The sequence below is a fragment of the Cyanistes caeruleus genome, chromosome 1 (genome assembly GCF_971803275.1).
Source record: "Cyanistes caeruleus chromosome 1, bCyaCae1.hap1.1, whole genome shotgun sequence".
NCBI lineage: Eukaryota > Metazoa > Chordata > Aves > Passeriformes > Paridae > Cyanistes > Cyanistes caeruleus.
Genome location: NC_141701.1, coordinates 23188449 through 23209043, shown reverse-complemented (window position 1 = coordinate 23209043; position 20595 = coordinate 23188449). Strand labels below are relative to the sequence as shown.

Genomic DNA, 20595 nt, shown 5'->3' with positions numbered 1-20595 from the left:
AAGGACCTGGGAGTTTTGGTGGGTGACAAGCTGACCATGAGCCAGCAGTGCCCTCTTGGCCAGAAGTGCTAAAGGTATCCTGTGGTGCATCAGGAAAAGTGGCAGCAGGTCAAGGGATGTGATCCTGTCCCTCTGCTCAGCCCTAGTGAGGCCACATTTGAAATGCTGTGTCCAGTTCTGGGCTCCTCGGTACAAGAAAGACAAGGAGCTACTGGAGAGGGTCAGCAGAGGGACACAAAGATGATGAGGGGTCTGGAGCATCTCTAAAAGGAGAGACTGGGGGAGCTGGGCCTGAGAGGGGATCTCATCAACACCTATAAATACCTCAAAGGAAGGTGCCATGAGGATGGTGCCAGACTCTTTTCAATGCTGCCCAGTGACAGGACAAGGAGCAGTGGCCATAAACTAGAACACCTCAACGGGTTGAATAAGTTCTTGAGACCGAGGGAAACAGAGCACTGGCACAGGCTGCCCAGGGAAGTTGTAGGTGTCCCTCTCTGGAGACACTCAAATCCCACATGGACAGACACATTCCTTTGTAATTTGCTCTAGGTGACCCTGCCTTGCTGGAGGGCTTGGGCTGGATGATCTCCAGAGATCCAGACCTAACAATTCTGTGACTCTTGTGAAAGTGAAGCCTAAAGTACAGAAGCTACTTCTAGACATCACCAACACTAACATCTTGTCTTTCTCTTCTTTCTTTTCCTGTGCTCAGCCTTGAGCCATGGGTGGAAGTTGAAGTGCACTTCTGCTGGCTCTGGCAATCTCCGTTTCTTTCCTACAAGAAAGCAGAGAAAGTCACATTGTAGACTGAGACAAGCTGGGTGCCCCTGCTAAGAGCTCATGTGACAGTATACCCAGATCTAATATTTATGAACCAAGCAAAAAGTCTTCAGTTCAGGGAAGCAGAGTAGCATTCTTTCCACCCTACTCCACCTATACTTACTGTTCTCTGTTTCCTGTTGAAAGTGTCCTGCAGTTGTACCATTGATCAATGTTTCTCATATTATCTTCAGTCTCTCTCTCTTTACTTGATACTCAGTGATGTAATGTAATGTTTCTAGCAGGAAGAGCCTTCCCACTCAAGACTGGTTTTCTTGCTATGTAGCAAGCATAGTCCAAGCAGACAGATCCAAGATGACAACATTGCTGACTCCTTTCTTTGCTGTGAAAATTGTTAGCTGCCACCAGGCCTGTGGAGATAAACAGGAATTGTCAGCACCGCCATTAATGCCCTTGCAGGTCCTCAAGCAGCATTAACATGGACAAATGTCACTGTAGGCCTGACACATTTCAAACTAGAAATTGGCTGAGGGCTTTTTATAAGGAGTAGCAAAGGTGATGGTGTTCGTTTTTTTTCTTTTCTTTCCTTTCATAGCCTTTTTTTTAGTGTACATTCAGCAAATGTTGTGCATTTGCCCAAGTGTTGAATCTGAATCCATGGGTCAACAATTTCCAGAGAAGCCGTGCCTGCCTTCTGATTGTCATATATCAACAGTAGAATATCCATAGTGATTTAATTAGTCCATTGTCTCCTTCTTGTAGTCTCCATCTCTGAGGAGATGCTTCAGTTTATCATCACTCTTTTTAGCACTGGTGTTTTATATACCACAATAATAAAAAGTAAAAATATTTTCCCAGCCTATATACAACTTGTAATGCTTTTATAACTATTGTTACTTTTTCATCTGGCATAAAAGATTTTAATAGAGCCTTGGTCTTGGAGATAAATGAAAGTAGCTGCTAAGCAGCATGACTACCCATTACGTTAAGGAGAGGTACCATCTCTGTCAGATTTATCTGTAAGTTCTTTGAAAAACTGTCTTCTCTAAAATCACTCATAATATATAATATATATCAGATATATAATATATATCAGAAAATCATGCAAATTTTTTCTTCCCTTCTTTTCTTGCCCAGCCTAATATTTCTCAGTCAGTAGCAGCTTGAGTTGAGAACACTGGCTCAGGATGAACCATGTGTATTCTGACACAGTGACTGCAGACTGTTCCAGGAGAAAAGTTGTGGTGGGGTTGGAGCTTCTTCAAGAAACACAAGAGCAGATCTGCTTTGGCTCTTGACCGAGGGGGAAGCTGATGTTATGCTCCAAGGCCAGCAGACTGTTTGGGAGTCCTGTGGCAGCAGGGTGTGAGGCTTGGGGACGGGGGGTGATGTGGCTGGAGGACATTGTCATGGTCTTGGGGACACTGTGGGGCATGGGAGCTAGCACGGGTCCAGGGCTGGCACAGGCTGCTCCTGGCCTGTATGGCAGTGTGCCTGGAAGTCACACCTCTCCTGCTGTGCTTCCCCTCCATGGTGCAGGTAACACAGCAGGGATTCATTTTCCATGTGCTATGGTCCCACTCATAGGGGCCTTTCAGATTGTCTTGGAGCAGGAACTTCTGTCAGCTGCTAAACCAGCCCCAAACATACTTCATAACATTGATTGCCTGGTTCTCCAGGTCTTCTGACATAAAAAACTACTGTGATTCTGTTTGAAAGTGTGTTTTTCATGCACTGGACAGAATCTTATACTTCAGTATAGTTAGGGCTATTATTTTTAATCCTCCCTCAGGTTTTGTTGGTTTCTTTGTTTTTTCTTCCTTGTGTGAGAGCTAGCAGAGATGTGACATCCACTGTCTCAATTTATTTCAGCTGCAGTTAGAATTATAGGTACAGAATTATGTTTACAGTGTCATCTCTGGATGCCTAACACTGTGTTGATTAAGAGTTGCATTGGGGACTGTTCAGTGAATGGAGGTGAGATAAGTGAGCTAAAAATATTTAGTTTTGGTGTGTGTCACATTGCTGATAGAGATGGAAGGTGTGAAAGAGATGGTGGTTGTGTGTATGCCCACCTGATCACTAATTTGCTTGTGGTGGTGGTACTCCCAGAGTGTGATGTGCAACAGCAGACAAATTAGATGCCAAAAGATAGGGTGAAGTGATTGGATTTTTTTGATAGGAGGTGTTAATCACTGGCTGCTTTGCAAGTCAGAGTGCTAACTACTGTGGGCTTTTTCCTACAAAAAATTCTACTATCTATACAGTAATTTCTACTTTCTGTGCAGTAAAATATTGCTTTCCTGACAAGTTTCCTCAAGCACTAAGAGTGTTAAAAAGTATTCACATTCTTGTTATCCAAGGATGGTTAATAGGCACATTGCTGAGAGGGTTATATCAGATATTTCTGATACTACAGCAATGTAGAGTTACTTTGACCACTACGGGGACAGCAGTTGGACATCCTGAAGAAGTTACAGTGGATAAAAGATGGTGTGTGATGGTTGAGAGCTCTCAGCTCTACCAAAGAGATGGCTTATGGCTTAAACTATGGGGGTTTTTAGGGTGCCCTCAATAAGAGGGACTCAAGGCAGTGAATAGCCAGCACTATAACCCAAGCTGACCAAATCCAGCTACAAAAACAGTGATATTTTCCAGAGGAAGAATTAAGTTCTTTTGCTCCAACCATTTCACAGTATTCCTCTTAACAACCTACTTGGAAGTCACGCTCATGACACTGTAGGCTTTTTCTTTCCAATCTCATTTGGATTTGGTGATGCTCTTTTTTCTGCTTTCTAGGGAGCATGATACTATGTGAAGTATGTTCTAGTATAATATGAAACTATGTGTTGCTATGTTCTGGAGAGGACTAGTGAGTGGATTTTTTGGTCCCTCATTCCTATTTACAGGTAATTCAAAAAATACTGCCGTCAGTTTAGCAAGGGAGGTGTCTTCTCCTTGTTTAGATCTATCCCATGCCAAGCAGAGACCTGTTTAGATAAAGGTGATTAGAAAGCAGGAACCATGGGGGATGTGTCTTAGCAGGTACCCAAATCAGGCCTAAATGATACATTTTGGGGATTGTGAGAATTCCTCTGAAGCTGTATGGAAGAAGAGCTGGGTACCTTTGGTGCAAATCTAGTGACTAGTCCAGGGATTAGATAAGTTGCCCATTTCTTGAGAGAATGTGGGTCTGCATCCTCCTTAGCCAAAGAGTTCAGACTGTAATCTCTCCATTATGTCTGGCAGACACGGCTGTTGCCTGAAGCAAAGGTGGCATTTAAGGATTTGGAGGAGCAGTTGTGATTAACTGGGACTTTTCATTCCATAAAAAGAAGAAAATACATTTCTGTACTCAGAAGATGTGTTTTATCAGATCTCTAATCTGATAATCAATTTTAATTTCCTTGCCTATGAAAGCTTTGTGTAATATGGAGGAACTTCACAAGGTAAAGTAGGTTGAACTATACAGTGAGCCATTATTTCTCAAAGAAAACTCTTGAGTCAAAGCCAGAAAAATTTTCCTCTTGGATGCCTTTCCACACCTCTGTTTTGAAGCAGGATGTCGACTTTTTGATCTTTGAGTTGCATTTCAGGAAAATACCTGATTCTTGTTGTGAGGTCTTCATTCTAGAAGTTGTGCTGTAATTTTGGTATCTCTGAAAGTTTTTTTCCCAGTATTATTCTGTGCCAGTATCTTTTCTTAATTATTCTAAATTTTCTTTTCTACCATACAGAAATTGTTTTAGTTTTTTGTCTTGTTAAATGCCAAATTTATGTAATTCTTGATCATGACTTCAAAACATCATTACTGTGCTCATATTTTCAGCCTGTCTTCTTTCTTTAAAAAAACAGATGAAAAAATCAGTTTGGAATGAGTGAGTCATACTATTCTGTTGTAGGAGCGTTTTATTTGTTAGGAACTATTCTTATGCACATTTGCTAGATTTATTACCCAAGGGTTACTTGGGTAACCAATGCCTGTAATGAGCAGAACACATTGAGATTCCTAAGGAGTGGTCCAAGAATGGTCAATTCTTTTTTACTCTTTCAGGCCTTGCTAATAATTTAGTCTCTTTCCTGTGTCTTCTTCCTTTCACTATCACTAAAGGATATTTATTAGCGATGTCCATTACGTTATTCTAAAGGAGCCTTCATACTCCAGCAGGCCTTTGAATGTGGAGGAAATTAAATTTAAGGTAATCTTTAGGGAGTTTTTTGTCCTCTTACTCAGTTCAAAAGAAAAGGGCTTCTGAATTATGTGGAGTTCAAAACCATGTGAATTCTTAGTGACTGAAATACAAAGTAGTAATAATCTTCCTGTAGATAGAAACTGCTTAGTTTTTCAGAATTCAACAGATGTGCTGTAGATTGCTGAAGCCCTGTGTTACAGGCAAAAACTGTTCAATAGTTTAAGTAAGGATAAAGAAGTGTATTGATTTATTTATGGTATGTAATTAACTAGCAATCACTGAACTGTACTTATAGGCTTAATATCAACAGCACAACAGACAAGCACAATACCTACTATAAAATGGTAACAGGCTACTGTAAATTTCTAAATCACTTTCTGTAACTGATCCAATGTGTGCCATGTGCACACAGACACCTGTCTCACAGGCCATGGGTGGGTAAGCTCCCCTTATCTGAGTGTACCCGATCTTCTGTCCACACACCCTTGCTGTGGGAGACTTGGGTACCTCCGTATGGGCCTGGGGCCCCACCAACACCTCCTGCCTCGCCCAGGAGGAGACTCTGCACCCCAGGGTGTGGGTTCTAGGTGTCTCTGAGGAAGCTGGAGGTAGCTGCTGAGGGTACCCACAGGGTGGGTGGTGGCACTGTCAAGCTCCAGCAGAGACCCTGATGCAGTGGGACCTCATCAGAACCCATGGCACTTGGGTCTGCCCATGTCACACAGGCCTGATGGCTGCTGCTTTCTCTACAGGCTTTTTGCCCCTATTACAAGTGTTAAAGCTCTTCTCATACCTCTTTTCAGGAAGGGTTCTTCCATTTGAAAAGTCATGGTAATTTCCTGGTTGCTGCTTACTCTAGCTGATGCACTCCCTTCCTTTTTCATGGGGTCACTTGGGGCAAGTATCCCCCTGACAGTTCAGGCTCACTGCTTGCACTCACATCTTTATCTTAGCAGGCATTGTCATCTAGGCCCCTTGCCTAGGGTGGGCTGTGCAACCTCTACCTTGGTGTCATAGTAAAAAATTTAATCGGTCTGAAAGAATTTCATGGGTCAATGAAATGTTACATTTTGTCTCCAGGTGCTGAGGAAGATGAGGACAGTGCAGTGATAACAACATCCAGAACAGTTCCAAAGTTACCGACAACTAGTGATGCATCCAGGGCTGAGACCACCACAGTGAAAATGCAGACCAAGGTGCCTGCACAAACAAAGGTGCGTGGCTGGAGGGCAAGACCATTTAAAATTATTCCACTGTACATTCTTGATGGTTTGATGTTAAGTCTTCTATTTATATACATTAAAATGCACTCCCAAACTTCACTTACTATTACAGCCTGCTTTTCATTCTTACTAGAAAGTCTGTATGGCAACATCTGGATTTCACATGAAAGAAAAGAAAGATGCAAAATAATGTATCATGGTACACCAGACAGTTTCTCAAGATACCTTCCAGTCTGAGTTGTACCTTTTCTACATTTCTGGAAAAGTTATTCAAAAATTCTGTGTGAAACTTCCCTTCTAAAGGAGAATGCTATATGGTTTGGCTGTAGTTTGAATGGCAGGTTCCATTTAATATTTTAGTATTTCCTTCTGCCACCATAGATCATACTAAGTTACCCTCAAAGATGTTCTGCATATAACATATCTGATGTGTTAATTTCGGAGTTGTTATTTCATTCAGAGGCTTTTATACTGATAAACACAGGCAATATTAAGAGCTGTTTCCTAAATGTACTTTCAGAGGTTTTAAACTTATGGGCAGTGCTTTCATTTTGACATGATGATGACAAATAGATCCAATTACAATGTCTAGACCAGCTTTCTGTGCTCTAAAAGCTTCCTATGTGTTGTGTTGGCATTGTGCAGTATGTGCGTGGAGCCGCAGCTACGTGACTGCCCACAGCAGGCAGTGAATGTGCCAACTCGTGGTCTGCCCTCTCTGTAAGCAATGCTCAGATTTCTTTTCTGTGCCACAGTCACCTGAAGAAATTGAGAAAGAAGAAAGGCCTGAGATGGATGCCAAGAAAAAGAGTGATGAGCCAGGGGATGATACTGATGTGCTCACTCAGAAGCATTCAGAAAACCTCTTCCAGAGAACAGAAGTTTTGGCAGGTGAGGCAGTGTTTGCCAAGGTCTGTCTCACCAGAAATAAAACAGAGAGGATCTTTGTATCAAATAATGCAAACTCAACATTCAAGATTTCTTGGCAGATTGATGCTATTAAACACATTAGTAATAAGCACATTCATAGGGGGTAGCGAGTGGTTGATTTGATGAGAATAAATTGGGCATCTTGGGGAAATATTTAATAGCAAAGTCCGTTGCTAATTGATTTGATGCCCACAAGTCGAACACTGCCGGCTGAGTATCTGGAGCTTTCACAGCTCAGAAAAGGAGTTGGAATTTGATTGATGCTTGTAATGAAGAAATGTATTTCTCACCCCCCAAGAGCACATTGCTGTCTGGTCCATCTGGTGCAGATAAGCAATGCTTGGGAGGAGCTCACGGCAGGTATGGGTGGGTGGAAAGGGATGGATAAGCACAATCCATTAGGGCACAGAGATCCCTTAAGATAAAGAGGGTCTATTTCTATGCATAATCCAGGGAGGCAAAAGCTGGCCACCAATGTTTTCACTACCTGTGAGATTTTTTTTTTTGGCCTAAGGAAAGTGTTTACAGGTGTACTTTCCCCCCTTGTATTTGGAGGGGGAGTTGGGAGCCATGAAAGTCACATAGTTTTGGACCACATCTTCCTATGAGCATCAAAATGTGAAATAACCTTAAATCCACATGAATGGAAGCATGTGGGTTTCCTCCTGAGGTCTGGTTGGGACTTGATACTTTTCACACACTGAAAAGTGCATGAAGTGTTCTCTCCTATTACTACTGATCAACAGGAAGTTTGTTTTAGTGTAGAGTCAGAGTGAAAACTGACAGAGAAAAGTAAAAGTCCATTTCTTAGCTAGGATAACAAAATCTTTTAGTTGAAAATGTAACTGTTGAAAAATTAATTTTAAAGACAGCTTTATGCTCTGGCAGTACTAGTGGTCTTCTTAGCTGAGGTTTTGAAAAAAATAACTTTTTTAAAACTGGGTTGTTGGATCTCTGACTTTTAAGTGGAATATCATTTTAAATGATTGCCTTCATGAATGCCAACAAGCTTTCTGACAGTATATTTCAGGATACTAATAATGAAGACAGTTGCATAATGGGAGCCCTTTCCTGCAATTTGAAAATAATAGCAAACTCATTGTGTGAGATGAAAAAGTAGTATGGTGTTAAACTTGTTTTACTGGCATATTGTGAATCTCTGTTTCTTTGATTACAGCTGTTATTGCTGGCGGAGTTATTGGTTTTCTTTTTGCAATCTTCCTTATCCTGCTGCTGGTGTATCGCATGAGAAAGAAGGATGAAGGCAGTTACGACCTTGGTGAACGTAAACCATCGTGTGCTGCCTATCAAAAGGCACCAACTAAGGAGTTTTATGCATAAAATTCCTATTTAGTGTCTCTATTTATGAGATCACTGAACTTTTTTAAATAAAGCTTTTGCATAGAATAATGAAGTTTTTTTTTCATTAAAGAGCCATTATGGCACCTTTATGATAAAACCCCATTGTATTTAAAACTTTTCATGTATTCGTTTAAAAATGTAAAATTAAAACTTAACATTTGCAGTGTTCTGTGAATAACAGTGGCAAAGCATTATTTTATAAAACCATTGATGTTCACTGAATGATTTTTAAAACTTTATGCATAAATATAAAATAATGAAAATTATTGTTTTTATCCTATGGTTCAATGAAAGTTGTTTAATTTTGGTCAGCATGTCTCAGATTGATCTTACAACTTAGTTTTTATTTCATTAATTTATCTGTTTCCAAAAAATGCCTTTTTGTAGTTGTCATGGTGCAATTTGTCTTCAGATAATTCAGATAACAGTAACTTTTAGTGTAAATGTAATTTTTCAGCTATGTAAACTTCAGCCTCCACTTTGTATAAATTTAAGTGTCAGAATATCAATTTTACACTTTGCATTGTTTCTCAGCGTACCTGTAGCTTCAGTGAGATTTGTAACAGCAAATTAACGTGTAAAATTGGATTATTACTGCAAACTGTATAGTCGTATTCTTACTAAACAAATCTCCTGTAAGGAAGATTTGTAGTAAGCTACTGACAAACCTAAGCAAACCCAAAGACTCTAACAGTATTTTGAGAAGTTGCTGCAGATTTCTAAGGCCACTGTATTTGTTAATTATTTGCAATTTGAAGGTACAAGTAGAGGTTTAAATTTTTGTTCTTTAAAAACGCATTTAAGTTGTAAACGTCTTTAAAGCCTTTGAAGTGCCTATGATTATATGTGACTCGTTGCAGACTGGTGTTAGTGAGTATATAACAGTAAAAGAAAATGTTGGTATTTTATAAGCACAGACAATTCTAATGGTAACTTTTGTAGTCTTACATGGATAGACACAATTGTAATTTGGGAACATAAACACTACTGAATAAATCATGTGGCCTAATACTGAGAATTCTATTGTGATATACTTTTGTATGTTTTCCATTTCATGTCTATTTGCTTATGTTTTAATGTCACAGAGTACATTTAGTAGATCTTAAAAAATCCAGACCAAAAAAAGAAAGGCTGTTGATCAGGGTGATCCTCACACCGGATTTGTTGCTAAGGTGGCAGAGAGAAGAGGGAATGTTTAAGTCTTGCATCTGGTGTATTAGCTGTGGGACATTCGACTTTTGAATTATGTTTAATGGCAGCATTGACACGGGCCTGTTCTTCCTGCAAATGTTGTTTTCCCTGCTGTAAAATTCAAAGGAGTACCCCAGCTCATTTACTGTGTGTATTTGTTTTTGATTTGCTGTTCGCGTTTGTTTTTTCCCCATCCCTTCAGAGAATTTTGGTTTATTCTGCTCAGACTCCAGCAGAAGAGTTGAGACAAGTGGAATATCTTCATAAGAGAAGAAAGAAATATTCCCAGTAGAAGAGAGAAGTCTCTGTTGCTTAGAACTTAGATAGGTGCTGGATAGAGGGACACAGGGAGAAGATGCTAGTCTGCCTCCTTATATTATGCTTTGTAACAGACAAATGGCTTCGTCTTCTGCTCTGTTGACCTCCTCGTCTTTTATTTTTGAGATTCCCAAATACAGGTGTTCAGGATGTCAAGCTGAAGTGCTTTTCAGAAATGGCAATATATTGTAAATAAGATCTGGTAGCTCTTCAGATAAGAGTTGTGCAACTTGTATTTGTTGCTGTCCCAAGTTCAGTGGTCATTTAGGAACAAACAAATGCTATCCTGTGCTAAAATATTTAATATATTGCTTTTTACTTATACTGAACTGGCAAGTTTTTCAAAGCCATACAAGTTCAGCAAGTAAAAACAGGGTAAGAATTTAACAGGTATATCTTGTGCAATATTTAGTGAACTTCAATTAGTAAAATAACTGCTTGAAATAACTGTGCCAAGAAAAGAAAATTTCTGGCAAATGCTGTGCCACTGCTGTAAAATAAAGCATTTGTTAAAGTGCCAAAATAAAGTCTACTATTCCTAAACTAATACTTCATTTGTATAGTCTGACATCCAGTTTTTTGAAGCCCACTTTGCTTAAGGTAGTAGATCTGAATTTCTTTCTAGGGTGCAGTGAATATTGCTGTAAGTATAGCTATAAATATTAAACACCAGATAAACTGTCTTCTTCATAAGCAAATTGATAATAAGTAGCTGTTTTGATCATATTTATGTATGTTAGACTCTGCCTCTGTAACTACCGTACAGGCCACTTTATCCAACATAGACATCTGTTGTAATTATGCAGACTACCAAATATTATGCTTGTCTGGTTCCTCTTGCATCTGTTTGCAAACAAGCAGTGGTAAATTTTCAGCTTTATTTCACCATTCGCCTTTTTCTCCCTGCACATTTATTATACACTGTTATATGCAGAAGAGGTTTAATGCTTCAGCTGTGTATGCAGACCTGAAATGTTGCTGTCTTCCCAGCCTCCCTAACAAGAACCTGAAACTTCTGAACATGTAGTAGGTGTGTTAATAGGATTTATCATCTCACAATCTCTTTGCCTTTCTGTTTTTGGTGCCAAACCAAACTACTAGGGAAAAATTCTAGCAGAGCTCTCATCTTGGTTATAAACATAAGTTCAGTTTTCATCAGTCTGAAAACCAGTCTGATGCAGACATTCGATTCCCAGCAATGCTGCTCAGAAGAAATTGGCAGCGGAATGTGTGTCTCTTACGCTGAGGCTTCCTAGCACCACTTGGTCTTTGGTTTCCTTTCCCTTTTGTTCTCTGCTTCCTGGATGTGTTTCTAGCAATACTCTGGCTACTCCTGGATGTTGCTGGGCAGCTGGCAGTCTCGGTGCCAGGCTGTGGTGCTGCGCCACCTGCCCTCAGCTAGCTATGGCTTTTCCTAAAGACCTTTGGCTCTGCTGAGCCACTGGAGAGCTCTGGAATTCCTCAGCCATCTGATACAGCGTCTCCTTGTCACTGATAGGCTCCAGTGTTTATCAGAGCCATTTTGCTTTGATTTACCCTGGGTTATAAATTGTTACTTCCTCTTAGATTCTTAGTAAAAGAAGCCAAGTGCAACTAGTGTAAAGTTTATGCTGAAAGAAGGCTCTCACCTTTGCTTTATTCATGGCAAAACAACTTGAGAAGTTGAGTACATGGTTCCTCTGCTTGGCAGCTTTATGACTGAATTGTAGCTCATGTTTACAAGCTGCATAGTTAGCTCTTTCTTCACTTGGAGCATTGCACTTCACTGAAATAGGATAAATTAAAATAAAAATTGTTCTCTTGCATCTCCTAAAAAGAGAGAAGCATATTTGTAACTTGGACTAGTTGTTCTTGTTTTACTTGGAGCTATTTATGGAAATGATGGTGAAGTGCAGTCTTAAATGACAGGTACTATTTTTAAGCAACATATGGAATACAGGCAACTTTAGTAAGAAAACAAGTATCCAGATAGGCATGAAATAAAAATTATTGGAGTGAGGCAGATGACGATATTATGCTGAGTGTTTATGTATTTTGCTTAAATAAGCAAGTGAGAAGGGAGGATGAATTCTCTCTATTTATAATAGAAACTATTATAAATGAAAACAATATAGCAAATTTTTTTAGACTTGCAGTCCATTATATTTGTTAATTAGCACTTGCTTAATCAGACTGGCATAATTTCCTTTAAGGAAATATCTGTTGTCCACTTTTAATGAGCATTAACATTAACTTTTTTACACTGAAGTTCTTGCCTGTGTATCCCAGAGCTCTGAACTTTGGTGTGAAAACTCCGTGCTGGGAACCTTTAGAGTATTACCTTTCCAAAACTTTGATCAGGCCAAGTGAACATGACTTTGCTGTACAGTTCATCTGAGAAAAGACATGGCTAGTATACCACTCCCTGGCATGTCTTCTGCTGCTGGGGTGGTTGGTGGCTGGAGCAGGAGAGGGGGATGCTGACATGTGCATTTGATTTCCTTGCTGCTCTCAGCCTGACCAGGCGCTGGGTTCAGCTGCGTGGGCGGGAGTGGGGGAGCTGTAACCCAACCCTGCCAGGGGAAAAAGATGCTTTGCTGAGGTTTCTTCCTCTGTGAAGTAAAGTAATTTGTGTATTTTTTTTCTCTGAAATAAAATAAATGATAAAATTTAAGCTCGGTTGAGCTAGAAATGGAGACGTGGGTGCCTGTCCTGGCCCCTGTGAACCAATTTCACATGTGCATCAGATGTGCCAAGTAACTGTTTACGTGGGTGGAAATCTGAAAATCCCTCTGTGTACTTGCAGTATCTGAGTTTAGTTTATAGTGGGAATCAGGGGGAGGGGACAGGGCACCTTTAGAACTGCAGACATTAATTGGGGGTGAATGGAAAGAGTACAGGAAGAGAGACTGTCCTGACAGCCCCTGTTTCCCACTGAAAGTTACAAAGCATTTTGTTTTCTTGAGTTGTTACCATTGCACTGAAATTGTCCTTCACAGAGAGAATCTATAGGCAGGAGAGTGAGCAGGTGCTGGAGTCATACCCTGAGAGACACTCCTGGGTGCACACAGCTTCCCAGGACATCAGAGATGTTGCTCATCACTGCTTCTACTGGTGGCTCAACCCTGGAATTTTGGCTGCAGCAAGGCAGGTGAAGGACCTGCAGGGTTGACCCTGTGCACATCCTGCTGCCCACACGAGGTGCTGAGAGGGTGACAGGAGGCAGTGATCAGGGTGCTGCACTGCACTTGGAAGGTCTGGGTTGTCCTGTCCATGGGAGGTGGGAAAAAAGGGATGAGATGTGCAATAGGGCTTTGCAGTCAAGGCATGCTGTTACCTATGGAAGGAACTTTACATTTCTTTCCCCTGCTTGGAAGATGTCATACTTTCACTGCATTGGACTCTTTTGATATATTTTTATGGCACAGTTTGCAGAACTCTAGGTTTTTTCATTCACGTTGCAGCTTTGAATCTGTAGATGTAGTAGATCTGTAAAATGCTGTTGTTTGACTGGGGCTGAGCGCCTTTGTCTCTCATGATCAAAGGTCAGGTCCAAAGAATTTCTCCATCCTGGCAGTTCAGCCCTGGCCTGGAATGAGAGGAAGCAGGAATGTTTGTGAAAAACTTCCAGAAAAATATTGCAAAACCTGTAATAGTTTGTTGAAAATAAACAGAGCCCAAGTTCTCTGTAGGGGGTGACTTTAATTAATTTAGATTTCTTCTGGGGCATTATGCAGCTTTTTTCCCATGGATTTTTATTTGATGAACACAGAGGATATTTTTCTATGTTTAATCCAAGCTCTGACGTGTAAGGAACAATAATTCCACCAGGCAACCTACTTGAAGTTTATCTAGTGGTGGGAAACTAAGCTCAGTGGAGGAAAAAGCTGTGTCCTAGTTACCCACCCACCTTGTATGGCCATATGTAGTCCTAGAGTGTAAACAAAGTTTGGTACCCATTTTTCCTAAGTTCCTGTGTGGAATAGGAGCTTTTTCTAAACACTGCAGGTCCCCAAAGAATACCAAAGAGAAATGAGAACAGACTTTCTTTTTGAAGTTTTTGTGTCAAAACCCATAATACTAACACTCATCTCTTTCCTCCTCCCCTTTCTAAGTATAGCAGCAGGGAAAAGTCAACAACCATCACACTAAATGGTACTGAAAGAATGTAAAACAGCTCGAAGTTCAATTTTCATCATTCATCCCTATAATTTTCAGTACCACAGAGCTAACAGAAGAGTCTCTTGTGAAAGGAAGAGAAGCAGAGCATGTGCTTCCTTCTGGACCAGCCCACAGTGCCAGATGAGTTAATGCTGACTTGGGAAAAGTCTCAGATGGCAGAGGGAATGGCTCACTCCTGCTCACAGCAAAAAGCCTGAATGAAGGACCCTGCCTTGCTGCATTGCCTCTGCCAGGCTGGCGGCTGTGCCACTTCCATGCTGGTGAGCCAAGACTTCAGGAGCAGTTCTAGTGAATCTTCATGATCTGAGCTCCATCCTGCAGGAAAACCTTACCTGGGAATCACTGTAAGCTTAAATTATTGACCACAATCAAAGCAGCAGCTAGAAACTTGTTTTTAAATCATCAGTTTTCACCCTCTTTTGCATTTGCTCAGATATTTTCCTAAAGAAAATGTATTTTTATTGGCTGGTAAACAAGATGGTCTGTTAACTCACAATTTATTTAATCTTTACACTAAATTTTGCTCTGCAGTAGTACAAACTATTTTCACACTTAGCACCATTACAAAGCTTAACTTCCATTTTTTTATATTTCAATTTTTCCATTCTGTTATGTTAAAATGATAAATAAACACTTATTTAACAGCCAATTCAGTTTATAGCTTTTTTTTTGTTTCAACTTGCTTTCCAGTGTAAATTGAGAATTCATTATGAATGCATGAAATTAGCACTTCTTAGAAAGCAAAATATATTAGGCCCATCAGAACAAAGATTAGCAAAACTATTTTGACTATAAAGCACGTGCAATAATTGTAACTTATTTATTATGCAGAACCATTTCTGCTAGTTACTGAATTGAGTAACTCCAATCACAATGTCTGTTAATATTTTAGAACCAGCAAGTCTCAAACTCTCTTCTTTTTTTCCCATAAGTAGGTGGAGTACAAGGTTTCCACTTTTTCAGCTTCTAAGTGGTTTTAGAAAAAAAAGAAAAAAAAAGAAAAAAAAATTATACCCACAGAAGAGCTGTCAAAGTGTCTAAAGTTTTCTTTTATCATCTCAAAAACTGGTTGCAGGTGCCCAGCCATGTGACTTCTCACAGTTCATGGTTTGATTTTTCTAACAGCTCTAGCAATAGAAATCATAAATTTTTCTCTTCCAGTCTGGGCTTTTTATAACACACTTTCAGCCACTAAAAGCCAAGCAGAATTTTACTTTAGCCTTTTCCAATGGGACTTTTAATGCAGATTCTGAAATTCCATAGACTAGTTCAGCTCTGGCTCTTCTAAGAAAAGCTGTACCTGTTCTTAAAGAAGCAATATATTCTTTCAGACATTCAGTTTATAAACTTTTCACTTTTCAGCATGTTTATCAAAACTTTCAAACTGTGATCAGACAGACTTTGCAAATTTGAGTAGGAATCATGCCACCTTCTAAATATATACTGTAGAGGATCAGGACTCCAAAATTTTAGTTCATTTTGGAAGTAACACATTAACTCTCTTGCAGACTTTTTAAGTTTAAATGATTAATGCGTGACTTGAGCAGCCTGTTCAGAGTCTTGTAGTTAAACCTAGAAGGAGATATTGGTGAAGCTAGGTCTCAAAGCATGAATCCACACACTGAGTTGTGTCTGTGCTCAAAACCTGTCACAAAATAAAGCACCCCTCACTTTTGGGCCTGTTCAGATGATAACAAGTTATTTTAGCACTCAGTTTCTGTCCATCTGTCTAGTATCTGCCACTCCAAGAACATTCCCCTTCCCAGTAAAATGGCTGGCTGAAGCTTACTGAGAGAAGTCACACTTCTACTCAGCCTCCCATCTGCCTCTGTTAGATGGAGGTTTTATGTTCACATCCTGTATGAGCACTCCAATGTGTTCATAGAATCAAGGGATGGTTTGGGTTAGAAGTGACCTTAAAGATTATCTGGTGTCAATCCCCGTGCCCTGGGCAGGGACTCCTTCCACTAGACCAGGTTACTCAGAGCCCCATCCAACCTGGACTTAAATACTTCTGGTGATGGGCATGGGGGGCTGTTCAATACAGTTCAATTCAGGCCAAGTCCAGAAATAAAGGATGTATTTTATCCTCATTTTTAAAAGTGTCCATGGATTTAAACTTGTCTGGGACAAATATGGATGGAATAAGTCAAATTTGGATTTTGAGTAAGTTGAACCTGGGTTTCATCCTCACTAAAATACTAAGAGTGGAGGTACCTAGGTCTATGGGAGAGAGTTCTCGAGAGAAACTATAATTGAATTGCTTCATTGTAAGGAAAGCTCTTTAGAGCAGTATTAATGTATTTTTAATGCAAATATATGGTAATTGATGTCAGACATTCAAATACCTTTGCTTTGTAAACACATGAGTGGAGGCAGTCCCATGTATACTGCTGGGCCAATTGTGACTGGAAAACTGAAAATCTGTAGGAATGAACAGGGTGGGCTCCTTGCACATCTGGTTTTACGTCAGGTGCCCATGCTCTGTTTCCCCTCCATGGTACCACAAGTCACACAGTTTATAAGGAGATTCAAGTGGGAACATATTCCACCAATTTTTACCAAAATCCTGTCTGTGGTAGGGCAAACCCATTGCCCCTGTGAGAAAACATGTAGTAGTCTACAGGAGAAATCACCCTGCCAGACTATGTCTTTGGTAGCAAGTTTTGCTGCCAGAACTTTTGAGGGGTCATGAGTTGCAGACATTTTTATGTCCCTGGAGCATGTGTGTTCATCATGGCTTTTTTGAGATGCTGTGTGCCCTCACTGCAAGAGGGTGTAACAGCAGAAGAGCTTGCAGTTGCCAGGAGCATGTATACAGTGGCATTTTGCTGCTGGCTATCTTGGCTGGTGTTAATTCAGAGAGGAGACTTCACTTTGGCAGGAGAAGGTTCATTTTGTTGGCTTGTATCAACTTTGTTGGCTTATATCAGCAATGCATAGAAACTTGAGGCAACTAATGCTGACGTCTGACTGGAAACCTGCATTGCACTGGCCAGGCTGCAGCTACAATGCATCCCAAGCACGGAACTCCTACCAACCCACTGCTGGCAGATGATCAGTTCTGATGATCTGATCTTGATACCTGAAATAAACAAGTCTCTGACACAGCAGCAGAAAAGAAAAACAGACCTGTGTAGAATTTTGAGGTATTTGCTATTTTTCTTTCACAATGTTCCTGCTTTTTTTCCCCATTTTATGCATTACTGGGATATATTTATTTGCTGCTAGGCTGCATAAATGGAGACATATAAGTCAGGATCAAGCTTAAATACTTCCTTCTACAAAGAACTGAAGAAAAATTATTCTTTGAAACTTAGATTTAATTCTTTTCAGCTCTTTTAACTGAAAAAAAAAAAAAAGAAAAAAGAAAAAAAAATAACTAGAAGCTGAAGTTTGCATTAATTAGCAATCCATTTTTACCTGCCTACAGTGTAGCACTGAGAAACAGAGAAAAACTTTAAATGAAGAAGACATCTTGTAGTGGTACTAAAATCCACTGTGGACCTACAGGAGACTTTGGGGAGACTGAGTCAAAAAAATAAAAAATGCTATGCTAAAGTAAATAAATGGTAAAATTAAAATTGAGAGCATACTCCTAAACAAGGGTAACTGGTATATTGGTAATTCTTCAGTCTGGTACAGTGTGCTCCCACTTCAAACACCTTTTGTATTTGGACCTGTGCTGGCAGCTTTTCAAAGGAATCTCATACTTTCTTCCCTCCCCCTCCCTACTTTGCATAGTAATTAGTATGTGAATATGCTTGTGATTTCTTCTTATTATTTTAATACAGTCACATTTTAGAGATTTCAATAAAGTTTGGAGGACAACCAAAGCAGGTCTTGCTCCAAAAGCCATGTAGTCTCAATGGAGTGGAAAACCAAAGCACAGCAAAGTAGCATCATGTCACTCCCCCTTCTTTGCAGGGAGAAACATTGTACCAAGCAATTGTCCATCAGAAGAGATTCAGGAGCCACTCAGGCAGTGTTTTTTGCCTAACAGCACACTCCACAAGTTGCTTCATATGCTGTATAATAGGAGGTGAAAAAATCCTACAGTAAGCAGTGTCAAATGTCCTCATTTTAGGTTGAATTCCCCTTCCCAGGAGTAGGTACCAGCTTAACTTGAAGTGCCAAGTTACAATCAGATAATTCTGATTATTTTCGACATTCATATATATCCAATCCCTTTCTTCAATAGTAAGTTCATGACTCTTACACTGTTTCTAGCAGTATAATCACAGCAGTCCTTTAAAGATGCATCCATACAGAGACACTCGAGCATATGATAGTCTTTATGAGTTCAAGAGTATGAAAGATGGATGACAAAGATGATTTCTGGGTGGTGGGGCTGGGATTGTGCCCAGCATAGTAGACTATAAAGTTTGTGAAACTGATCACAAGACTCCTTAGCTCCAGACCCTCCCGGCTTTACAATTACAGTCCTGAGTGGGGAAAACCAAGCAATCCAAAAGTCCTGAGGTTGTAAACAAATCTATGTATTTAGTGACTAATGCAAAATAGAGAAAATAACATAAAAGATGGGCATAAGGGAAATACCTTTCCCGAGGCTAAATGGGTATTGATGCGTTTTAAACCTGTAAACAGATTTGTGCATGTTGCTGGCTGAAGAGGGGTGGAGCTCTAGGTTTTGTTGTTATGCCTCTTGCTTTTTTCACTCTTCTGGCAAGGACAGCAGGAGACTAAAGCAGTGAGTTCTCTACCTTCTGACCTGGGATTAATGACAGCTACACCAAGATATCTCCATCCTTCTGACTATTTGATGAAGGAGAAAAAAAGATGGCCTGACTCTCCTTTCAACTTCTTGGTATAGAAGGATTAACAAAGGAATCTAATTAAGGAAAAAATAATGGAAAACCAGTTGGGTGAAGTGATTTAATTGTAAAGGGAGCAGATGAAAAGAAATCACTCTCATGAATTAGCCAATTTATATAAATTTATATACTGCAAGTACAGTTTTACATGAGCTTGTTCATGAAGACATGTCCTATGTTCTCTCTTGCTGAAAGTGAAAAGGAAGGCTGTACATTGGTAGTGAAGTTCAAGGTGTTGTAGGTGTAACAGCCAAACTTCAAGGATTGAGTATTTTCTAATGTGACTTTCAGTGAAATACTTATCACATTAATCTCTTTCAAGAGATACAGTTCTAGATTGATGCTTACAGCTTATAGGGTACTATATGTAAAGAATATACAGCATGTGCAGCAAAGAAGGAGCCAGACAGGAAAATCTCTGACAGCCTTTTCCTTGTGTAACATCTCTGTTGAAGAAGTTGTTTTGTTACCCTCAATGGAACAAAACTCTTAAGGACTGTGTCAGTTTGAGAAATATGTTGTTTCATCCCACCAGCATGCTCCCTGATCTGTATTGCAGAGGACACAGTCCCAGCTGCAAAAACATACTGTTCAGATGCTGTATTGAAAAATACAAGTGAAAAAATACAAATGAGTCACCTCAAATACAGAGGTGGAGGAGTCAGGTTGGCAGGAACAGCCATTATCTTATAATAATGTGTTTCAAACCCCTCCTCAAGGGACACACCCATGAAGCTCATTAGTGTAACAGTCATTTCACTGAGGCAGAAAGTTCATGAATATTGGAATACGGTGTTGAATATTAGAGGGAAATTCTTCAATGTCTTCCTGCTACAGCAGCTTTTTGGAAGTGCACCAAGAGCTTTGATCCTAAAAACCCTTACCTCTAAGCACCTGGGTAGTCCCATTGACTTAAACAGAAATAAATGAGAGCTTTAATTCAAGTGTTTGCAGATCAGGACCCATGTTTGTATTTTAAGATCTTATCTACAGATTAAATTGCACTCATTTACCTAAGCGTTTTTATAAACACACCTTTATTTAAATGAGTGCAATGTTACTTCTGCAGGCAGCCACCATCTGAGGAGTAGTGGCCCTGTCTCAATTCCCAGAAGTGTAAAGGCAGAAAAGGCTCTTAGACAGCTGGAAAACGTCAATGAACTACACAAGCAAGAACTGCCATGCTCTGAAATACTCAGAAGGATGCTGCTGCTGTGCAGCCAGCAGCAAAGAAAGGCTCCTCGTGCTTCATCCATTTTCCGTGCATCCTTGCACCACTATCACACGTTCCCTATAAAAGTGCAGTCATAAAATCATCACAGCATCATAGAATGGTTTGGGTTGGAAGAAACCTTAAAAATTGTCTCGTTCAATCTCCTGCCATAGGCAGGGACTTCCAGTGGATCACGCTGACCAGAGCCCCATCCCAGCAGGCGTTGAATATCTCCGGGAATGGGCCATCCCAACTTCTTTGGGAGGCAGCTTCATCCAGTCCCTCACAGCCCCTAGCACGAAGGTCTCAGTCCCCTGGAAAACTCGGTAGTGGCGGGCGATGTTGTCCAGGTGCCCAGGGTTGGGCGGCAGGGGTCGAGCGGGGCC

At 40.2% G+C, this 20595-nt stretch overlaps 1 protein-coding gene across 2 annotated transcripts in view; it reads left to right on the top strand.

Annotated features, from left to right (window-relative positions):
* SDC2 (syndecan 2) overlaps positions 1-14810 on the top strand; it is a 63864-nt gene extending 49054 nt beyond the window's left edge. For both annotated transcript variants that reach the window (XM_086882021.1, XM_086882015.1), the window contains 3 exons: positions 6057-6190; positions 6955-7090; positions 8307-14810. In XM_086882021.1, coding sequence (XP_086738147.1) covers positions 6057-6190; positions 6955-7090; positions 8307-8470 — 434 coding nt within the window. In that variant the 3' untranslated portion in view covers positions 8471-14810. The remainder of the gene's footprint in view (positions 1-6056; positions 6191-6954; positions 7091-8306) is intronic.
* Positions 14811-20595: the final 5785 nt, after the last annotated feature.